The 23,344-nt window shown below is 35.8% G+C and overlaps 1 protein-coding gene across 2 annotated transcripts in view; it reads right to left on the bottom strand.

Annotated features, from left to right (window-relative positions):
* Positions 1-20,465, bottom strand: part of LOC124188092 (acyl-CoA Delta-9 desaturase-like) — a 46,841-nt gene extending 26,376 nt beyond the window's left edge. The window contains exon 1 of one of the 2 annotated variants that reach the window (XM_046580451.1): positions 20,419-20,465. In XM_046580451.1, coding sequence (XP_046436407.1) covers positions 20,419-20,450 — 32 coding nt within the window. In that variant the 5' untranslated portion in view covers positions 20,451-20,465. Of the gene's footprint in view, positions 1-9,579; positions 9,751-20,418 lie in introns of those variants that run through there. The other variant, XM_046580452.1, reaches the window with a different exon arrangement.
* Positions 20,466-23,344: the final 2,879 nt, after the last annotated feature.

The raw sequence follows: 23,344 nt of genomic DNA, 5'->3' as shown, positions 1-23,344 counted from the left end.
AACTCTCCGACCCAATAACAAATGCTTCCCAAACGTTTTCGAGTCACTACCTCAATTATTTAAGATTCTAACCTCGAAAATTCGTATCAACTACATCGCCGCCAGATACAGTTAACAGATGAAACTCGGGATGGCCAGCCGGCACGAACAGCCGATAAAACTCGCGCATGCGCGGTTGATTTTCAAGTTTCAAGAGATTATCTTAGTATATGTTGAATGACATCGATGTATATAGCTAGACTCAGGGCTACAGCTCTTAGCTAAATGTCGAATGAGTAAAATATTTTCTTAACGATTCTTATCTTGCTATTAATTCACTGGCGCATAGGGCACAGAACTTTCTTAATTACCTACTTTTCGTGTGGATGTATCGAACATTACATAATACATGCATGTACACCAATGTGAACTTGACCAACGTCCATGACATTCAACCAATTCATTTTTAATTATATTCTTCGTGGAAAAAATCTGAACAATTCGTATTTTTACAGACTTTTATCTCAAACAGTTTACGTCATTCCGATCTTTCGATACCTACTTCAGGTTTGCACTAATCAACGTAGATATAGAATTTCTTTTTGATAATAAATTACCCCCTTCATATACTATTACTTTTTGTTACCTAAGAATATGTTCTATTTTTCGTACCTCAAAACCTTATAATAGTATCAATATTTTCGGTCACATTTTTAATCAAATTTCAAGTCGTTCAATTCTTGCACTATCTAGATTAGGTGAATCTTTACAAGCGAGAATTTCTCACCATGCGATTGGTTACCGTTTTTTATTATCGATGAAACGTAGGATTGGACATTATCCTCATAAAATAGAACTTAAGTAGATAAAGATGAGTGCTACGCGTGACAATGAACAATACATGTGCACATGTGAGCACCCCAGAATATAACGAACTTGTCCGTCAATCCGAAAGTGAGTTTTCTACGATGTCGTGAACTGAGCGTCGCGATGATCGGCGCCTTGGGCGTCAAGGTCAACTAAGGTCGCCTTGAGAGCTTAACCACCCGAGTCCAGCGGTCTCATCGATTTAAATTCTACAGTAAATATCCGCAAAAAAAACGCGATAGGATGATATAAGACAAGGCAACACGTTTGAAAAATCCGCAAAAGTAAAGTTAATAACGTCAAACGTAACGAAACTTTGATATTAAAAAATCGTTATTTTGCAATTTGAGGATTATTTTAAGGAGTTAAGTTGTCGGGATGTTCAGTATATTTAAAACGAACACGCGCCCGCAGTAAGTAAACGAAATTTTCTACTTCATTGATACTCCAATGAAACTCGTTCGTTTTCTTCAACTTTTTTTCATACTTCTCGACAACGGTAAGTTAACAAAGTTCTTACACGCAAAATCCAGTCAATTTTCTCGTTGATAAAAATGATGTCTGTGCAGATAAAAACTAGTATAAAAAGCAAGGGAAAGTTGACTCAAATTTGGAACCGCTTGGTGACTCTGCAGTCAGCATCTTGTTTCGATGCGAAACTTGAGTTGTTAATCGGACCGATTTCGAACAACGTCTTAAAACAGATATAAAAGAAACTAAATACTACGCGTGATTAAACCTATTTTTACTATTTTATATTGTGTAAAAACACGCTGTAAACAGAAAATACACTTGTGCTCACGCCGAATGTTGAAGTCATGACAGCAACGAAAACAGCAAAGAGAATGTACTACGAATTGAAATTTTTCAAATATTTAGCATAATTGCATTTTATTTAGACACTTTTGCAGACAATAGTAGATATATTGTGTGACGAAGAGGTAAACTCGGTCTATTCGGGCCGAGGGTGAGTTTGCAATATGAGTCGTAGGCGAGTCGAAGACGAATATCGCAAATACGCAAGGCGAAAAGACCGTTGCCTCCTTGTTGCACACGATTTTTCATATAACAAGAGTCTGTTAAGCGTTTTTTCACGATACCCGAAGTTGAGGTTAGGGTCGCGTGATGTCAGATTTGTTCGCGACAGCGCATGCGCGCAGTACAGAAAAGTCCACTTTCATCTCCTACAACTTGAAAGTGGTATTTTCAGTGCTCCGCGCAGTCGCAGACTCGCTCTATCGTGACAGAAACGGATACTTTGCGTACGGAAAACACACGTGAAAACATATTATTAATGTATTTCATTCATAACACCACAGCCGCCTAGCGGTGGATACAATTTGACAAAAATTGTGTCTGGGAATTAAAGAATACCGTGCAATCTTTTCGCAAATTTTTTTTTCAAAACAAAAAAGTTCGCGTTTACTTTTGGAATTTAAAAATTAAAGAAGACCGTATGCGTGAGATAGAGGCAAATGCATTAGGCACCTCCAACCTAGTCCAACGACCTTGTTGATTCTGTTACAAGGCGTTCGCAAGCATATATGCGCGTAATGGACCTGCACATAATACATTATGCACAGCTCGTACCTTTAATTTCCGAAGGTTAATTAACCCCTGACTGCCTATTGTCTGCCGGGATTATATAGAGGTATAAATAGCGGCGGCATTGCACAAAGTATGTAAACGATCCTAGAAGACATTAGTGACGGACCTCGGTTCGCACAGCCTCATTTTTTATTTTTTTTTTTTTTTTACTCCACCACAATACACGGCCAACTAAGCGACTAAACGACTAGCGATTTCGGTGACTCGTTACTGTCGTTCATACCTCTGGCGGTATAAACACGTCAAACATGTTTTGGTAACTCCGATTAGTACGAAGTGCACGTAGTACCTTGAACCCGTATGACTATCAGCGTTTTATAGACAGAAATCGTTGCGAAATGTGCGCAATGTGCCGTATCTTGGACGAATCTTGGGCAACTCGTAATTTTCAAATTATGCGTGTTCACGGGATTTTCACTTAATTAGGTGTCAGTTGAGTGCCGCCGATGTAATTATGTGTCAGGCTTAGAAATAAGAACAAAACAATACTTTCGAACATGTTGTCCAGATGCTGAATTTTTTTTCAGTTATTGTCATTCATTCGCAATTTCATTAGGAAACGTAACCATCGTCTTAAACTATAGATTTTTATAATTGTTTGCGAAATAATAGCACCTCTAAGATCACGTGGCGTATTCGAAAATAACTTTTTTTCCTTGAATTGGATAATTAGACGAAGGATGTTTAGAATATATATGAAATGTTTTGTTATGAAATTATTGTATACATTTGAATAAAACATTCCAGTCAGTGTTCAGTAAACATCAAGCAACAAGACTTTTCGTGTGGAAATTTTTTCAAAATCTAACTTGACCAAATCGATGTTTTCCCAATATTATAAGACGATCTATCGGCGTCAGGATTGTATAATTATCTACTCACGAAAATTGATGTGACCCATCTTTCCTATAAAGTTCTTAACCAAACTCACAGTTTTCGCACAATTTTTCCGAATCACATGTCTTGACTGTTTACCAGACTTATAATGACCTATTCGTTACCAAAAGTTCAGAGAAAAGTAGTATTTTACCAGCTAGTATATCTATAGTATAATTTACACATACTTATTCCAAAACATTCAAAGACATGACGAGAAAACAAACAAAAAAATCTTTGCTCCGCAGTAAATCTATATGCGAACGACCAATTTTTAAAGAACCTTGTGCATGGGTGAAAATAAAAACGGAAGACGACAACGGAGATAATTAAAACGCAGCATGCAATACTTATAATTTCACAAATTCTGTTATTATTTTTATACACATATATAAATTCAAACGTGCAGCGTGCGGTAACGATTACTAAAAGCTTTCGAGTCATTTCCAGGTCGCGATTGATTGCGATGCATGAATACAGTATTCGAACTAGACGAAGAATAACAAGTGGCAAAAAAAAAAACATTATGAAAAATGGTAAAATCATAAATAAATTGGAATAAATCGGTTTAAAACTTGATCCGATCACATGCAGTTGAGGAGGCACTTATACCCTGCATACATGACTGGCATTATACTCTGATACCAATACAAATAATTACCACCCGTCACCGCATCGTAATCTCAGCATTAAATAATCCAACTTTTGTTAAAACTCGCTCTCCACACCGTGCGAAGTACCGTCATTCACTGGTGCCTATAAAAATATGCAAAATTTTAATGAAGCAGGAGTTGTCGCAAGATTCCCAGCAGAAAATAAGCCCGCGCTTTTTTGAATTTGGCGCGCACAGTGGTTCTCACGTGCTACGGAGATTTCGGGTCGTGGGGTGGTTGAATTACGTCCAAATAAATTTTTAAGGGGCGTAAATTTTTTTGTAAGAAGTACAAAATGATTAAAAAATAACTAGATCACGATATAAACTTTTCAAGAACATGAAAAAAAAAAAAAAACAAGACCAAAAATTCTTGTTCGCAAAAATAGCCACAAGTTACAATCACACTGTACGTAAGCGTGTTATTGAAATGAAAAATAGAAACTACCGTATAAAGAAAACATCGGAAGCAGGTGGTGTGCTTCATAATTCCCATATTGAAATATTTATATGGAGACTGCACTTACTTTGATCACAGTAATCGCATTTAACTGCACAGCACGAGACCCGTCCACGTGCTCTGCGCTCTATTACGTCACTGACTGAGGCACCTTGGTAGGTAATTCCAGTGGTCATGCAAGCGTGTCGCGAGATTCAAGACCGGGGGTTAAGCACCTCTCGTCAAGAATAAAAAACGAAAACTAAACCTACCAGTCACGAAAAACGAATTCTGCATTTGACAAAGCTTCCAATGCCTCTATAATCTAATAACGAAAGTCAGCCTTTCGTCCCTTCAAGTCACACATTTTTTCCACTCGGTATTTTGGCATGAATTTTGTTACTCGGGGGTTTTCAGAGTCGCTGATCACAAGTCTGAAGTTGGAATTTGATAATATCTAAATCAAAGATGGCGTGTCCAATATGGAGGATGAAAAATTGAAAAAAATAAATAAATTTTGAAAATCCGATGATTCCGGCCGAATTTTGTTACTCGGAGGTTTTTTGGGTTATACGAAGTAACAAAGATCACTTGAAGATGTAAATAAACTGTGATAGGGTTGGGAAATGGAAATTTTTGAAATCTAGTCATCCGATATGGAGTGAAAAAAAGGAGTCAACCGTTTAGCACAAGCTTTTGGTTTAACGATGGGAGAAAAAAATTTGAAAATCGGTTTCTGGAAACTTGGAAGGAACTTAAAAATTAATTAAAAGTCGGTAACGTTACTGTAACGATGCAGGTTTCGGAAAAATCGTTACTTCGTAGCTTTAGAATTGTCCGAAATTTACATCAGCCATGATAAACGAAACATACTTATATTTTGAAAATCCAACTCCTGGAAAGTGGTTCTAAAATTCTTCAACTATGATTTTTCTTCCCGATGTTACGCTACGCTAAAGTTACTAACTTCAGGCTCTTAGTTTACGAACGTTTTGTATACATATAATAATAATAATAATAATAATAATAATAATAATAATAATAATAATATACACGCATAACAAGATCTCCGGAAATGTTCGGAGAGAGTAAGTCGGATAATATACGCGCCTATAATCACCAAGTGTACAAGATCTTGAATTACACAGGGAAAATACGTAACAGGTTTTCCCCTCAGTAGAGTGTAATAATACAACTCATTTGCAACGGAGACGATAATTTGGGAATTAGTTGACGGAAGCTGTAAAGTTGCTTCGCGTTACCACACACAACGTTGCATAACCGCGACAAGGTAAGAAGTTGTTGCAAACCGCAAGATTTCGCGAACTGCGGGTAATGGCCCTGAATAAAATAGAACGGATCCCGTAGCAGCCGTATTTGAAAGGATGAGAAAATAGCCAGTAGTCGGAGATGTTATTTAACCGTTGGAGCCTTTTCTTCCCCGTCGTAGTAAAAAATCGAGAAAAACCTGAATGATTTTTTGAAGTTTCGTCAAAATGAAGCTAAAAATCATAATATGTATGTATATATATATACTAGGGTGGCCGTTAAAAAAAAGTTAACGCTCCAAGTTGAAATATTTTAAGTTGGCCTTAAAAAATGAATATCCTCAAAGTTTCCATACAACGATTTTCATGAAAAATACATCGTTGCGAGCTTCAACCTTGTGTAAAAACATCCTTTTGATACAGGCGTTGTGTCACGATTTCGTGCAATTTCACTCATCTCTAAGAGTCAAGGCCCTTATAGTGAAACGCTGCAGAAATAATCGTTAGAGATCGTTATTCGTTGTTGCCTCACGCTACTGGAATTTAACATATATTATACCGCTGACCCGAAATTGGAGGATTTATTGTTAATTTAAGTTCAGTTCAAAATAGCAAAAAAAAAAAAATATTTAATTTTCGGGAATTGCCAAAAAAATTTTCAAAGGGCGAAATACTCAATCACTTTCTTTCGAAGCGAAGCGCAAAGAAGTAATGCAACTTTATTCAGGGATTAATGCCATGTCTCAGAAAATAATTGCCAAGCATTTCACTTTCTGAAAATTTTGAAAAATTATATGATTCTTTTTACGTTTTGAATTTGTCTTCAATCCCACTATCAGCCGGTTAGATCTAATCAAAATGCTTATCCCCTGTCTAAAATCACGAAGTACTCGAGTAATTTCAACAGTTTATTTCGCAATTCACAAGTCAAGCCATACCAGCATTATCTTTTCCCCCACGAAACCCTCCACGTTTTGTGTCAAGCATTTTTTTGTATCGCTCATAATTTTCGAGCTGTTCCCCTGGGGCTATTAAAAAGTCCACCCCATAGGAACACTAAATTTTATTGACATGCATTTTTTAGCATTCGCTAATATCTCCTGTGTTGGCATTTTTACCTTCCGAGACTGCCTACAACTGAAATTATACGGAGATTTTAATTAACGACTACTTTGACAATCTCCAATAATTAACAGGAAATTATTTTTTCAGATTTGGTATTTAATTTTTCAATTTCTACACGCTTCTCAGCATCTTCCGAATTTCTCGGAAAGACTCTTTGGTCAATAAATTCTCACTGTCATTTACAGGAAACATTTAATACCATTTTTCTTTTAATTGACGCCTGCTGCAAGACCAAAGATTTTACCGTCTTCTCTGTTATTTCGTACAGCTTATAATCTGATTGCGAGTCGACGTTCATCCGACCAATTATTAGTGATTGTTTTCTGTGTGTTCGAAGTTGCGTTATCCTAGCATTCTAAACGACGGCAATTATTAAATCACCGTATCAGTATAATTACGATAATTACACGAGTTAACTGAAGCACTGAGGAATAATGATTAATAATGACCTTAGATATTTATTTAGATTGGAATGAATTTTTTTTTTAAACAGAAGATTGTGGATACAATGTCAAAATTTTGATTTTTCTCTCGCAATTTCCCAAACGGCTACGATTTCATTTCCAATACAGCACGCATTCTCGCTCGTGTTTTCATTACAGACGTTTATTATTCCACCTTTACCGTTGCAATTCAAACCGAAACTAACGCATTTAAATAATTAGTTATACTTGAGGATACAAGTTACATATCAGCCCGAATACTTATATGTAGCTAAATATGTGGAGGAATGAATGTCCTTTCTAAAAGAAAAACTAAACCAACAAGTTTCCTTTTCTACTCTTATTTTTTATTTTTAGCTTTATAACTGCATAATAGTCGCTTAATTTCATACTTTCGCATCAGGCAAGAATATTTTTGTTCACACATAATTATTATTCGTATCGTGCGTAAAAATATTATACGGAAGGTTCATTTGATAAAGAAGGTAATTACCGACATTACCATAGCATAATATAAGTTGCGCAAGTAATTTGTATCATCGAAAATAATAATGAAAGTAAGCCGGCGATAAAATGACAAGAAAAATAAAAAAGAAACGGACGTTTTCTACATAGCACAAGAGTGACTGTAAATTGAAGAGGAGAAATTCGACGATTTTGAAATTGCGTTCTACCTCATCTTGATAAAAGAAGAAAAGAAAGGCTAGAAGTAAATATGCACACACGAAAATGAAGATCGTGAACAAGGAAAAAAAAACATGTAGAACATTGAAAAAAAAAAAAAAACAGACTTCTACATAAGGCGAAAGTATAAAATCCAGCTTAGAGTTGTACGATACTTCTGAAAGATGTGAAAGTATTTAGCTAATCTCGAAATAGATTTTTATCAGTATGTTTAATTGCGGGACTCAGAAACAACTCGATAGATATGAAAAGAGAGAAGTCTTATTTTGCTGATATTGCTGGAATGACATTTATTTACAGAGATCGATGACCAAATAAAATTATTCCTCCGCCCTCGTCAATTTTCGAATAGATTCACAATTTAAAAGATATTTTTTTACATCGAGTCAACAGCGAAGTAGTGAAAAAATAGATCTTGACACGATAACGCCAAATTTTCGAATCACGACCTTTGCGGTCTTCTCTCTTTCTCCTCCTTTCAATACCATGAACTTTACTCAAATTTGTACTTCACCATAATTTGAGTGTAATTATGATTTTTTCAAGGAAAACCAATTCCTGCAGTGTGTTGAATTTTCGAATTCAACAAACATTGTACCGCAATTAGTAACTTTCGGCGGAACAGCTTCGTTGACAATTCAAAATTAGCGATATTGGATACGCAAAACAAGCGTTTGCAGTCGTGAAAATTCACTTGTAAAGTTGTTTGCGAATTTTTATACGAAATTCCAGAATTACAATGATGCGAATATCTGTAAACGCGTATCAAACGTACACATTATCACAACGTATATCGAACAATACCAATTTTCGAAGATTTGCAGTCCGTTAAACCGAAAGTATGTACGAATATCAAGAAAAAATATCTGTCGATTAATTCGACAACGTATATAAAGTAGTACAAAAGAGGTATAGATGAATTTCACGATACGCTTGCGTCTCTGCTCTATAAATCAACTTCAAAGCTGCAGATATTTCGTAAGAAGCACACATTCGTTCGCGAATTTCATAACCATCGATTGGCCTCGTATTACAAGATATTTTCTAATCCTTACATCAAATTTATACATGGACGTAACGTACCGATCTCACCCGATGTAAACTATCAATTTTTCTTCAAATTTCTTGTCTATTTTTCAATGACTGAATAATCAACTATTACAAAATAATAATTTCACTTGCGACAAAACGTTTATCCATCGTATTCATCGTACACCGAGTTCGTCATTCGCATTTATTTTCAAATCAACGGAACGACTTCTCGGTAATGAAAAATACAGGGTACCAACCCCCAAGATTTTAATTTTTTCCCACAACGGTTTATCCGTCAGTCCAAAAATGGTGAAAAACTTCAATCAGCGTAGCGTGTTCAAACAGAACCAACGCATGATGTACGAAAATCAACGTTTACGAATCAACGAATATCAACGTTCTAAGAAACAATAAAACAATGTAAATTCGGTCATGTTGAAAAGATTTTCCGATATCTTCGATGCTAGACAAAAATACAACAACGAGTCGCCGCGATCACGCGGCGATAAAAACCTAGACGCGTGACAAAGAAAAAAACAAAAGAAAAAATAACCTCTACTCTCAAAACAACAATATGATCAAAATGTAGATAGACATTTTACAGACCTGTAAGGTAGAATTTCAATCTGGTAATCCACTTATTGCCGATGAGTAAGTCATAGGCGATTTCAACGAGGACTACACTCTCTTACGGACCTTACAACAAAACAACCAGTACCACACCAGCTCCTGATTTCCACTGACAGCGCGAACTCGACAGCCGGCAGACTGACGGGTCCGTGACCACGCGGCCCGGTTATATCGAGTAGAGATCCGCGAGTTCGCGAACGACGCCACATCGCGGATTTGCCACCAAACTCTCGCCGGCGAGCCTCGGTGCTCGGATGATAATCTGTGTCGCCGGATGATCCGTGCGACTTGCCCCTCTCCCCCAACTCCCACCCGGGCGCTCGCTGGTTCCACCCAAGATACCCCTAAAAATTCCCCAAATAATCCCCGAGGGTGCGTTCGGAAATTAGCTGACGGCGGTAAAAACTCCCTAGGACAGAGGCAGATCTAATCACGAACTCGGCAGCGCGAAAGAGATAAAGGATCGCGGTTAAAGCACCGTGGGGTTAATATCGGAACGAAAAAAATTTGCAAAAGGCGCTCTGTTGTCATTATTGTTGTTTTATTTATATCTATTATTATTTTTATTATTATTACATATAGTTTCAAATCGTAATTGTCATACCAATAATCGATATATTTCACCGAGTAATCTTGAATTACGTTACGGTTTTCGTTATACTGCATTTAATAACGCCGGCAGGAGAATTTTCATAAATTGTTTCCTTCGGAGATTGATAAAGTTTCAGTTTTTTGCTGTACGATAGAATAATTTCGGACTACCAGCTCTGCTTTTTGATTAGGTTACTTTCTCGGTGATTTTTGCATTTTTTTTTTTTTTTTTGACGTAACGCGTTCAGTGAGCAGGAGACCTAAGACGGTGAATGTTCAAAATTCTAAACAACGAACATTATCATACGGAAATATGGTGGAAGTCAACAAGCTTAAAGCGTGAATACCAAATTTAAAATAACAAAAATAGCGTCTATATAAAATCCAAGCGAAAACAACTGTCTATTTAAAATCTACAATAATTGTATGTACATTGCAAACGAAGAAGCACGGAAGAAGAATAAACGGTTGCGTGTTGATTCGTAAATTGGTTTAATCCTGGTGAAAATTTAAACTACTACGAGTTTTGACAGAAATTGGAACATTTCGCATTGTTTCTTACAGAATTGTCAACATGCATAGTTTTTCGAAAGGAATTGTGAATTTTCGTTAAAATTTGTAGTAGCTTGTAGATTGCTGAAAATATACAAATTTTCATGAGAATCTATAAGTTTTTTTGTTTGAGAACGATTTTTTATAAAAATTCGTAGAAATCGTTTTCACCTCGGGAATTGACCCGAGCTGTCGCCGGTTTTGACGATCCCCTAATATAAATGGTTACCTCGAGGACATTTAAAATGTTAAATGCAAAATGCCATTTACATTTCAAATGCCTGTTTTAAATGAAACCTTTTCAAATATTACCCAGCAGTGTTTATAATTCATGCGAACGAAAGATGACCGATCTTGGGAAACTAGTCTTGCATTTATATTCACAAATTTCCCGGCATCGGTAACGGTTCAGTTTCAAAATATGTTATCCCGCAAACGTTAATTGAAAAAAAAATCATTGCATTTCCTGGCCATGTTCCTTTCAAAAGTGAAATATTAGTTTGACAGAAGAATGTCGTGGTTCCCTGAAACTTTGTAACATCGATTGGTCGATATCGGAAAAAAGTACGTTAAAGACGATTTTTTAGCAAAGTCTGAGATCTAATTTTTGCACTTTTGCGTGGAGATTTATCGATAATAAACCCTTGCATTCACAGCTCTGATTTCGCATTCAGCATTATAGCTTTATTCATATCGATTCAATACCAACGATAAGTCACGACTGTGGCATAGGAATAGCTAGTGCATGACCTTTACCCTGCATAAAACCAGTAACTCAATGATTGGCAATGAATACGTGACACATTGAATTTCAAAATCATACTTGACAATACAAGTTTCACTGTACGTAAATACAGAAAGATGTTCCCACAATCTGTATTATGTGTTAAATTGGCAATGATAAAGTTGAAGATATTACAAATGATAAAAAGAATTTAAAAATACGGTATTTGAGCATAATTTTTCAACTACGCGTAACGCCTTGAACGCTCGTTTACGGCAACCAGGTAAAAAATGTTCTATCAATTTTATGCAAATGAATTTATCATCCACTTCGCAAAGTGCAGAAATTAAAAGCAACTTCATTCAATTCAAATGAAGTGCGCTTATAATTTTACATATTATACAACTTATAATACCAATGAAATGACGAAGCGAGTAATTTCTCTCAAATGATCGATTCTTTCTAAAACGTGATTGAAACAAGTGATTCCCTGCGTCGATTCCTTCTTCTAGTCTGTTATAACAGCTGGTGAACACTTCTGATGCAACAGACGGTTCTCGCGTGTTGGAAGCAAATCGACCGTATTAACTCGGTTAACATAATGCTCCCTGTTCATTATTTCGTACACCGATGCCATATTGTCGATAAAAATGATTATCAAACAGGTCGTTATTGAAGCAGGAGAAACGATTTATCTACAAATGGATATAAACTCATCTCAAAATCAACGCATTTGCATTAAAAAATGCTCCCGCTTAAACCATAATGTTTATCAACATAGATTCGCACATTACGTGTTAAAAAAGTTATTCCTTAATTTTTTTCAATTCACAGCCGTGTTTATTTTCTATAAATAAATGATTATACAGGTCAACAGTGAGTCTGAGTCTGGATACTAGATATAAAATTTTCATTTCTTCCACGTAACTGATAGAAGAAGAAAAAAATAGTTTTATTAGATAAAGTTCGCTTTTGAATGACAATTAAACGTACTCCAGTTTCGCTTTCAAATCACTTTTGTTCAAAAGTAATAATTAATCACAAATCAGAAAAAAAAAATTTCAGCGTTTATATTTAGATTAATAACTTTTCATTCTATACATCGAATAACTAAAATCTTAATTTATCACTTATAAAAAAAAATATTTGACCCGTATTATTGATTGCGATTTTCTTACATCCAGAATTTGGGTCTATTGTCTCTATATATAATGAAATCACGAATCACAGTTTTTTTTAACACGTATTGGCCTTTGTACTATACTATCGGAATCTTGCCAAGGAGAAATACAGATGTACGTATATTCCTGTACATCTGCATGTAAATAGGTATGTAAAGTAATATAGTAAGATGTAATAACAGTAATAATAAATATATGTACACGTGATTACACTGTATACAACTACAATATTGTACGTATTATTTACAGATGTATTCGGAGACGTGCACTCCTCGTGATAGAACATCGCTACTCCAAGCGCGAGAATATGTAAAAATAAGTCCGAACGCGTGCAGACTGACAATAAATTGTATGTACGACGGATGGCTTAATACTTCCTAACCATGAACTGCACTATGTTATATAATAAATAAATGAAGTAGGACTTGTTTTGCTCCATGCACATGCGTCACTACCAGGTATTAATTTTCCATATTATGTTAATACACCGTAGAAATCTGAATAAATGTGGTTCAAATTACTAGGCGAACTGTTCACTGCGCAATCGTTATTAAATCGTTGATTACACGCGGTTAATTCACTATCCGGATGACCAAAAAACGTTTGAAATACGCATTAGCAAGAGCAAATTGTTCTGAATTGCTTGTATTTATTTTTTCAGTGTGTCAATATACAACAAGCAATGTGATTTATTTAAAATCGTATAATGCTACGAGTAGTTTTAGACGAATTTAGAATTAGATATATGTAACGAATTTAGATATATGTAAGTTTATCCAATAACCTGGTTAAATGTTGACGTGTAACTGAGCATGAATTCAAACTAAGGGAAGTAACTTATTGCTAGCAGTGAAAGATTGTAATAGACTAAAATTGTAATCATCGAATAGCGGGGCTGACCGAGGGTGTAAGTGCAATCCAGTAAAGAAATATATTGCTAAGCGAAGACTCGATGAAAATTAACGTTTTTTTGTCTCAAAAATGCATGCACTAAGGCTATGCAGTAGGAACAGAATCCGAGAAGATGGGTGGCAGGAGTTGAAGAAAACACGTTTGGCGATGACTCGAACGTCATACGCTGGGAAATTTCGAGTTGCCTATTTTTTTCTCTCGGGTGCTACTTTACCAGGCATGGTTACTTCTCTTACACTGAGAAGCATTTCATTTGTATAGTAACTAGAAAAATTCAGTAAACCACGTATCGTTAAAAAACCTGTTTGAATATTGTTGGAATTACGAAAAACGAGGTACGCCTAACCATTTTGCGCTATTGTCGATCCTTTTTTGGTAATTGCAACGCAAAATCAGTTTCTTCGGTTTACTCTACTTTTTTAGTTAAACAAGGCCTTAACGTCAATTTATTGTTGCACAAGCATTAAATTTTCGCAACAGTTACAAGAAAATATAGTAACTGATTGTAATGAGAAAGAATAGTAACGAATACTAGACTTTCTGGTAACAACTACAAAACTAATTTCCATTGTGTACCTAGAACTATGTTTTTCGATTGTGGTAAAAAATGAAAATAGTTAAGAACTGAGCTGTAACCGGAACAAAAAAATTCTCTCGGTGTAACAATCAATGATCTCTCTTCATGGCACTGGCAAACCCGAAGAGTCAGATCTACAATGGGACTGCAACACCTCACGTTGTGGGAAATTCCATGATTTAGTGAAACGGTTATAAAATATGTATTCAGCGTATGTGGAAATAAACAATAATTAATAAACATGTAGTACAGTAATTTTTACTGCGCTTTAGGCAGTTGACCCTACAAGTGTTGAATAAAGCATAATTTTTAGAAAAAGCGTAGTGATTTTGATCAATTGTGCGTTAAGTGCTAGTGCCTCGTTACATCAAAGATAGAAAAAGAGGAAATAGAATTTTAAATAAAGAAAATCTACATTTATCTAAGACAGTAGTACTACTACTTTCCGCACCATCGCACCAACACACATACGTAAATAATTTATATGGGCACTCACTTCGTTCGCGTCGGTTGTTGCTAAAAAGAATAGAATTAAAATAAAAAAAAAAAAAAAAAACTGAAAAATCAATAATCCGTGACGCAACTAACACCAGCGATGTTGTATAAGTAACAACAATGCTAACGTCAAGAATACCAATCGCAACAGTTAAACTGGCAAAGATAATAAAAAGAAAAAACAACGAAACGAAATTTGCATAATGCCGATAATGATAAGAGTGCAAATAAGTAACGTATAATTACATATACATATATACTTTAATGGAACGACCGATCGTCAACACGGAGCGGCTTAAACGTTTGACATTGTCAGACTCGATCGCGAATCAAAGGAGAGCACGGGATCGACACGACGACGTTTCGGGGAGAAATAGACTCGATAGAAAAGGATTTGAGCGGTTCGCGGGCAAGGAAAAACGGTGCGCATGGTCACGTGCGCATCAGGCGATGCTCGGCCAAACGGCCGTACGACCAAATCCACTGCTCGATTCCCGGTGGCGTGATACTTCCCCCCCCCCCCCCTTCCTCCCGCCGACTCGCCCATCCGACGCCGCTGCCGCTGTCCTGCTCGTGTACCAACCTAACCGCAAGAAATTTGGCGAATCCTCTCATTCCCTCTCTCTCTCTATCTCGCCCTCTTGCCCTCGCTGTTTTAATCTTTCTGTCCCTCGTTATTATCGTTCTCAATATGCTGACCACCTGCGATTGCCGAATGATTTGTTTGCTCGAAGTTAGCAATCGTGGTATGTTTTTGAAATTCGGGTTATTTTCATGTCTGAACTTGCGATAGCGGTAGCCGGTCATGACAAAAAATAATCGTTTATTATTTTCCCGGTTAATCGAATGTAATGGATTATTTTTTTTAAATTCAATGAATAACGATTCACGATCGGTTTTTTGTTTTTTACTGACATGAACGACGCGGTACAATATCAATTTATGTCTTATTTACTAAGTATCTGTTTGATGTAATAAGTGAAGGATAAATGAATATTTTTACCCGAAATTGAAATATATTTTGAATGAAACTATAAATTGTAAAAAAAAAAAACAAAAAACTTTCCCTCTGTTAAAACTCCGTATTAAAATTTACGAAATTTCGGTTTCGAATTCATGTTCAAAAAAATACGAACTAATCGATTGATCGATTCATTTTTACCGATTCAATCGAGTCGTGTTCGATTATTTTTTCAGACTCGATTAATCGATGCATCGATTATTTTTAGCTTATTGTCAGTGGCCATCGCTACCGGTCATCAATGCAGATGAATGTCTTGAGATTCATTCGCTCTCCTCTTACTGAAATACGATTTTAGGAACAGTTACTCTGTGTATTTTGATTTGTATTCAGTATTTTGGAAGACTTCGAAATATTAAATTCGCAATTTTTCGGAACTCAAGAATGAATAATTTTGTCTATCGCAAACACACCTATAAAGCCTTATTCCGACCTGGAGATCAAAATTGTTCGTCGTAAAACACTAATGCAAATAAGATATTCCTGAAGAAGAAATGTAAATTATTTGATACGAAAAAAAAACAACCAAAAACATTTTTCTCCGATTTTTTCAAAGCTGTCCTGCATTTTTCAATAAATCTCATCGATGTCTCTACAAATTTTTTCTCCGCGAAAATATCCGTTTCTCGAAAATCGTTTTGTCTGTACTTCGACCCTTTTGTGCAGTTACGCAACGAAGAATTTCATCATGGAAACTAATTTTTTACACGTTTATCGTTAGCAATTGTTAAATGAAGAGATTCTGGATTGTCATGATACCCCAGAAAATGTCGTTTTTAATTGTTAAATTGTGTGGTACTATAGGTGTAATCGCAATTTCTGACAAACTCTGTGACCATAAAAACTAACAATTTTATAATTAGATGGCTTTATTCTTCTACTTCGTTATTTTAAAAAAATTATACACTGCATAATATAAAGATAAGAATAAAAATCGAAAGGTTCGCTGTAAGCGGTGATGTAAAAAAATTCAACAACAGGACCCTAGGAATTAGATATAAAAATAAAACAATATTCTAAACTACTTGATATTAAAGTGCGGGCACATAAAATTTACATCGTAACGAAGCAGTGCAGTGCTTACGTAATTTCAATCGACGATATCATCTGTTTAATTTTATCAACATACAAAATCTTGTATTCTTTGCGCGTGGATATACGAAAGATCTACATTATGTATCTGTCGTTGAGTTTGATTTCATATTCACACAGCAAAAATAAGCTAACAATTTTCTATTAATCTGCATTGCAAAATGCCAATCATCAATGACACCGTAAAACGCGTATGTTTGTGGAATTGAGTAAACGATTACATCCACCCATCGATTTGTGCAGAGCCAGCGGGTGAAATTACTGACAAATATGTACATACCAATCGCACATTGTTATAATTTGGATATTTTTTATTACTAATCAAAATTCCCCTACTCGGACTGCTTCGAAAAATTGAATCATTCGTAAAGACTTTTATTGTAATCGTTACATCATCTTCCCCCACTGTTAGAGTATTTTAAACTACAAAAAATTGCATGCGTCTTAGGATTCTTACGTCCACGGTTATGTCTGGAAAAAATTGCAGTCATAAAAGTCAAACGTTATGTAATAATCATGTAGAAGGAAATATATCTCCATATTCCTGAATACATTTCAAGAAATCAACTATATATTTAATTTATCGGAGAGCCATTCACGCAACCTGCGACGTAGTAATATACTTTTTCCAAAGCACCAAAAAATATCATTGACGATAAACATTAAATCACGGCCATTGTATAAAATTAAATAAAACTAAGCGGTGTAGCTATATGATTTTAATTATACTCATTCCGAGGTACTTTCTTGACTGCTTGAACAGTGTATAAGGAGTGTTTTCATGTATTGCTTGGTAGCAGGAACGATTCGGTGCATATTCTATCTTGTCTTTGCGGATTTATTTGTTACTTTTAAAAAAATAAGTGTAGAATCTACAGTAACGATACGGTAAACGAATAATGATAACATTTTTTTTTCATCACACGTGCATGAAACGTAGGGCAATTTCATCTCAGTGTCCCGCAAAACTACCGTGCAAAGCTCTACCAATTTTCATTCGCTTGTTATAAAAACTATCGTGTGTGACTCGGGCCAAAAGTTGGCGCAAAGATCACACTCGTCGCAATCGCCAACTTCCATTTCTTGTCACACAATATACTATTTCCAACGTATTCTTGAAAAGTAGGATTATCGAAGCCTATGGAGCGTGCGTAAAGTGCCCCGTTTCTGAACAGTGCGGTAAAACGACGCTACATAGTGCATGCGCAAAACTGAAATTCTCAATTTTACACACCAGGGTTTACACGAGTCGATGAATCTCGAATGCAAATTCCATTGTTCTGAAGAATCAGGTCAAATTAAGGTTTAAATGATTAAGGATTAGCGGATTTTCATACCCTAATGTACATAATAACATATCCAAATAGTAGCCAAATCGGAATTTCAACCCTGTACAACAGCTACAACTTTTTAATACTCACGTCTTTTTATGTATGATCTGTAGTTTTCAAGTTATGATTAATTGAATCTCGATTTACTTACATATGTTATTGACCGCTAACATCTTCAAATAAAAATCTATAGAAAATTACACATGCTTTTAGCAACTAACGAAAACATTTCACTAAGTTTGAAAGGATTTTTACAGGGTTTGGTTTTCCGTCGGGTCGATTTCACATGGAATGCCTCATGTAGAAGCTGGAAATGACTGTTAATTGTGATGCAAATTGAAACACTGCCTCTTCTCGCATAGGTGTGAAGTCTATTATACTATGCAAGGGACACGGAGATCACAAGAATTTACGTACATCCTAGAAGAAAGACTTTGAACTATAGAGTTAGAAAAATCAAGAAAACAGTAGAACTCTGACAGATATCAGCTTACTCTTAGAAAATGACAGTTAAGAGAATGCTTCGCTCAGTCTTCATCTACCACATACTTTGACTATTAGAAAATAGGCCAGCTAAATTAGACGTCGAAACTGGGAAATAAATCTTCGCAAGTTATGTTAAGTAATACGTTAAGTAATAGAGATTCATTTCGATCCGAAACAAAGTCAGGTAATAATTAATTATCAGAATTTTTTTAAGAAAAAAAGCGACTCATTGTGCAGGGCTTCAAATTATACGTTATGCATTTCTTGCAGTTTCTTGATTCCAAGTCTTGAAAATATCCGATTTCCTCGCTTTAAGAAAACAGCCCTCAAAATTTTTTTCAGGTACTGAAGATGAAAGCAGAAATTCTCGAAAATACACCCATTGTCTGAATGCTTGTGAGAATAAACTTGACATTCCCGATATTTTACACATTTCGTTATTTATTTGTTTGCTGTGTGGATAAAAAAAAATTAATTTTCGGAGAGATGTCACTCTTTAATAAAGTTGTGAGGTCTCAGAACCCGATTGATATGAATGTGCAAAAGAATGAGCTGAAAAATTTGTTCGTAGTACGGATGTTGATTTTTTTTATTGACATGCCAAGTCAGGCCAAATTTGACACATTATTATTCTTCATAAAATTGTAACATTCCTACACTGAAATTCAAGTATTTTATGTATCATTATTCACTTCTAATTAGTGATTACAATGTCGATTCGAGCACTTTGGGTCATTTTTGTTCGATTGTTAATAATTTCGAGGAAAGGTATTGACTCGGAAATGATGATTTTTCATATAAGAATAGCGGAAGGTAGGCGATATTTGAAAAAGTGCAGCTTGGACACAATACGTAAAATTGAGTTCTTCAAAAGTGTGCTGGCTGCCAAGAAAAGCCCTAGTGTATAAAATATAGCATGTCAATTGTGCGCATGCTCAACATTATATTACTTGACTGTTCAGAAATGGGAAAATTTACACAGGCTCGAAAGGTCTCCAAAATCAAAATTTCCAAGCAGGTGTAGAAAAAACTCATTTTCATCTTCTACCCAAATTATTTCCACGTTCGTCGAAATGTTCGTTCAAAGACACCACTGTATTTTCATACAAGTTTTCGCGACATGACGTCAAGGCTGCAAAGTCATAGAACCTAGGGACTATTGAGATCGATAAAATGGAAGAAAAAATTTTTCGCTTGAGGATGGCTTGGAAAATTTCAAAAGAATCGTATCTTTCTTTAATAATAATTATTATTATTAATATAACAATGATAATAGTAACCACGAACACCTGTTATACCCGACAGTGTACGCAGTCCTCTGCGTAAGCCGTTCGGCTTGCGTGGTGCAAGGAAGAGGATGGATTACTAACCATCAATATGCGTCTACAGCCGTCTTAAGATCTTCCATAGAAACACCCGCATTCGCACAAGGGACAAGGAAAACTGCAGAACATCATACCCAGAGTTGTAGCTGGACCGAGATGAAACTTCGGTTTGCCGATTTGGCGCCTAAACGACGTGAATCGATTTAAAATTTTTACGAGTGTGATTAGGTCCTCATCGACACGCGAGGGTTTGAAACCACTCTATGCAGGATACTACTGTGGTCGGTTATTGACGTGACATCAATTTGGACTTTAGTCATTAATGATATATCAGGTAAAGACGTCAGTAAGTGAGCTCTAGCATCATGCCGAAAACCACAAACCTGCTGTAAATGAATACACGAATGAAATGATTTTACAGCAAGTGTACTGTAGAGACGTTCGTTCACTGATCAGTGATCAATCGCTCAGGTTTCATTCTTCTCGTATGATACAATTATCATAATATTATGATAAGAAAATACTCACATTTCAATATTCGTTAGCAGTAGACAACCCATGGTGATGTAGAAAAGCGTTGGGCAATTAGTGAATGCTGAAAATAATTTCAGCGAAAGTAGATACTTGCAATTTTAGGGGGATAATACAACCCGCACAAAAAAAAAAAAAAAATTGTGCAAGATTCTCGATTTTTCCAAAAAAAAAAAACTTTTTATTTCAAAACAAATGAAAACTTGACACTTAAATAAATTGATACCGTTCCAAGAACTTAGATTTTCTCTTTTACTTCTCGTTTTTCCGAAAAACAAAAAATCATGGGATATTTTTTTGGAACCAATTCCCTCATCTCCCATGGAAGAAACATTTATTGGACTGGATACATTTCGAAGCATGTTACCAACGATTTTTTTTCTAAGCTGGGTTTGAGTGATACTTGTTCGCAAAGAGATTGGTATTGGATAACAGTTGTTTCGAACATTTAAAATTGCCTGCTACCGTAAGTAACTAGTCCGTTTATGTGAAATTCTCATACACTCGGAAGTGGAATAGTTGGAACAGGATGGTGTAATCTAAATGAAATAAAATCGTCTGCAGGGATATGCTTCAAAATGTATAAATCCGAGAAATGCAACGAAACGAAGCTACCGATTTTTATCGACGTATCAGGGAAAGTTTCGGACAAAAATGGTGTAAACCTTTTTTTCGCAAACGTTTCTAGTTACTTTAACAAATGAAATTTTTCTCAGCGTAGATAACAAAGAATCCAAACAACCCCCCTTCCGAAGCTTATATCTAAAAAATTACTGATTTTACGGACTTGTGTCCATGAGAACCTTTGGATCAGGTGTACGAAAATCAAGGCAATTCGATCGGGAGCCAATTTCAATAAGGATTCGGCGGGGTTCTTCAGCAAATAGTGTATCCTTGCAACGCGCTGTAACGTACTATAAGAGAGGAGTAAAATTATAATAAAATCGGCGAGGATAATGGTCTGATCGAGATGGCCTCGAATACCCCACCCGAACTGCTCCGCGACGAGTAACCAAGTAAATCTAGTCGAAACCGTATCGAAACTTGTAAAAAATTCAATACGTATTATGGGAGATCGTATAACGATTCAAGCCACCGAACCAGAAACTGTTGCGTGACTCGAAGAGCGTGCACAGCCGCATGATAGGGGTCTAAAGTTCGCGAAAATAGATGACGCGATCTGACCGGGTGCGTAGTATCTTGTCCGAGTGAGTACATCGTACGTGTTTAACTTTAATTTGAGACATCGATTCGCGTGGTGAGGAGTGCAGGGTTTCAGCTAACGTGGACCCCGTCATCGGGTGATCACGGCCACGTGGCTCTGCCGTGTCTCATCCTCAGGATATCCTCGCATACTTTCATAAGTATGTACATGTACGCTGCGTGACGTTAGTTGAATCGAATTGAGTGTACTTGCATCATAGTTTATACAGCAATGGTACTGCTTCGTCATGCACCGTTCCGGTTACACTTTTTTTTTTTTTTTTTTTTTTATTCCTGAGGTCTGAAAATGTTGAATCGCAGCGAGAAGAATCGACGAATAGATTTGGTCATAGAAAGTCACCGAAAGTATCCGAGTTTTTCTGTGGGCATGTGTTCTCCGAAATTGGTAATTCGTTTACTAAAAAAAGAATTCATTTACTTGACAAATATAAATATTCATATCTCTGGTGTGAGTAAAATCACCGATTTCAAAAAGGTCTCAAAATTCGCGTCTTCGGTTAAAGAATATTCCCGAATTTCAAATGAATAAAATTTTTTTTAAATCGGAGGGATTTGATTGGAAGTAGAATGCAATTAAGATGAAAATTCTGAAATTGACATGTGAATAATTAGACTGTGTTGGTTGGCGTTGTTTTCCCGCATGCGTAACCCACAATTTTATCCTATTCTTTTCCCCTGAAAACTTGAGAAAACCGTTATCATTCGTCAGAGAATTTTTTCCTGCACCAGAAGAGTGAGATTTTGAAGTTTCGTGAGAAATAACTACACGTTAGTCACAACGTATTTACGAATCTACTAAAAATTAGGCGTTTTGAGTTGATAAACTTTTTTTCTGCAGTTACAGACTAAATTACGTTTTCATAGTAATTAGTATAATATCCATGTTCTTATCACGACACCAAAGCTTAATCAAACCATGGTGACTTTTTGCGTTTTTCCTAAATGTAAACACCAAGAAAATACTAGATGTAACGACTTATCGTTAGCCCATCAGAGAAGTACACCGTACGACATATGCGGTGCTGAGTATTACCAGCGAAATTATAGGGACATTATTTCATTTGTAACCGACGAAATACTCGGATCCTCAGGGTAATCGGCTAGTGGTAAATACTCTACGGTACAAAGTCCATCACGTGGTACTACGACTATGAGTAGTGCGTGCATTACTCACCGGATAAACCAGTACAGTATATTTTCTCCCAAAATCCTTGTTTCGATCAGCGTGTTTGATGAATTCCCAAGATCTGTGTTTCGGTAGGTTCGTGTTTTTCAAATTTTGGAAAAAAAATTTCACTCTTCATGTTATATGTTTTCGGTAGAAGAAAACATTTATTCAGTAAGAGTCTTCGAAATTTTTTTCTACCAATCAACGTAATATGAGGTGATGAAAGACGGTGAGTTGGATGTATGCTTTTGGGCAGAAGCGTTTGAAAAAATTATTCTGAACAGGTGGTCCAAAAAAAAAAATCGAATTTTTTTTTTTGATCTTGCATGAAAATAGGTGATTTTAACAAGTTTCGAAATGATCACTAAAAATCAGCTCGTATGAAAAATTTTAAGACGTCGGTCAAGATTTTAAAAAAATTCCGAAATGATAACAATTGAATTTCTTTTTTTAATTTTTTTTTCTCGTCACGTTATGTAAATATTCTGAAAATGTCAACTGGATATATCAATTTGTAGAGGTCGCTCAAGA

This window comes from Neodiprion fabricii, chromosome 1 (assembly GCF_021155785.1).
Source record: "Neodiprion fabricii isolate iyNeoFabr1 chromosome 1, iyNeoFabr1.1, whole genome shotgun sequence".
Taxonomy (NCBI): domain Eukaryota; kingdom Metazoa; phylum Arthropoda; class Insecta; order Hymenoptera; family Diprionidae; genus Neodiprion; species Neodiprion fabricii.
This window is presented reverse-complemented; position numbering and strand designations above follow the sequence as displayed.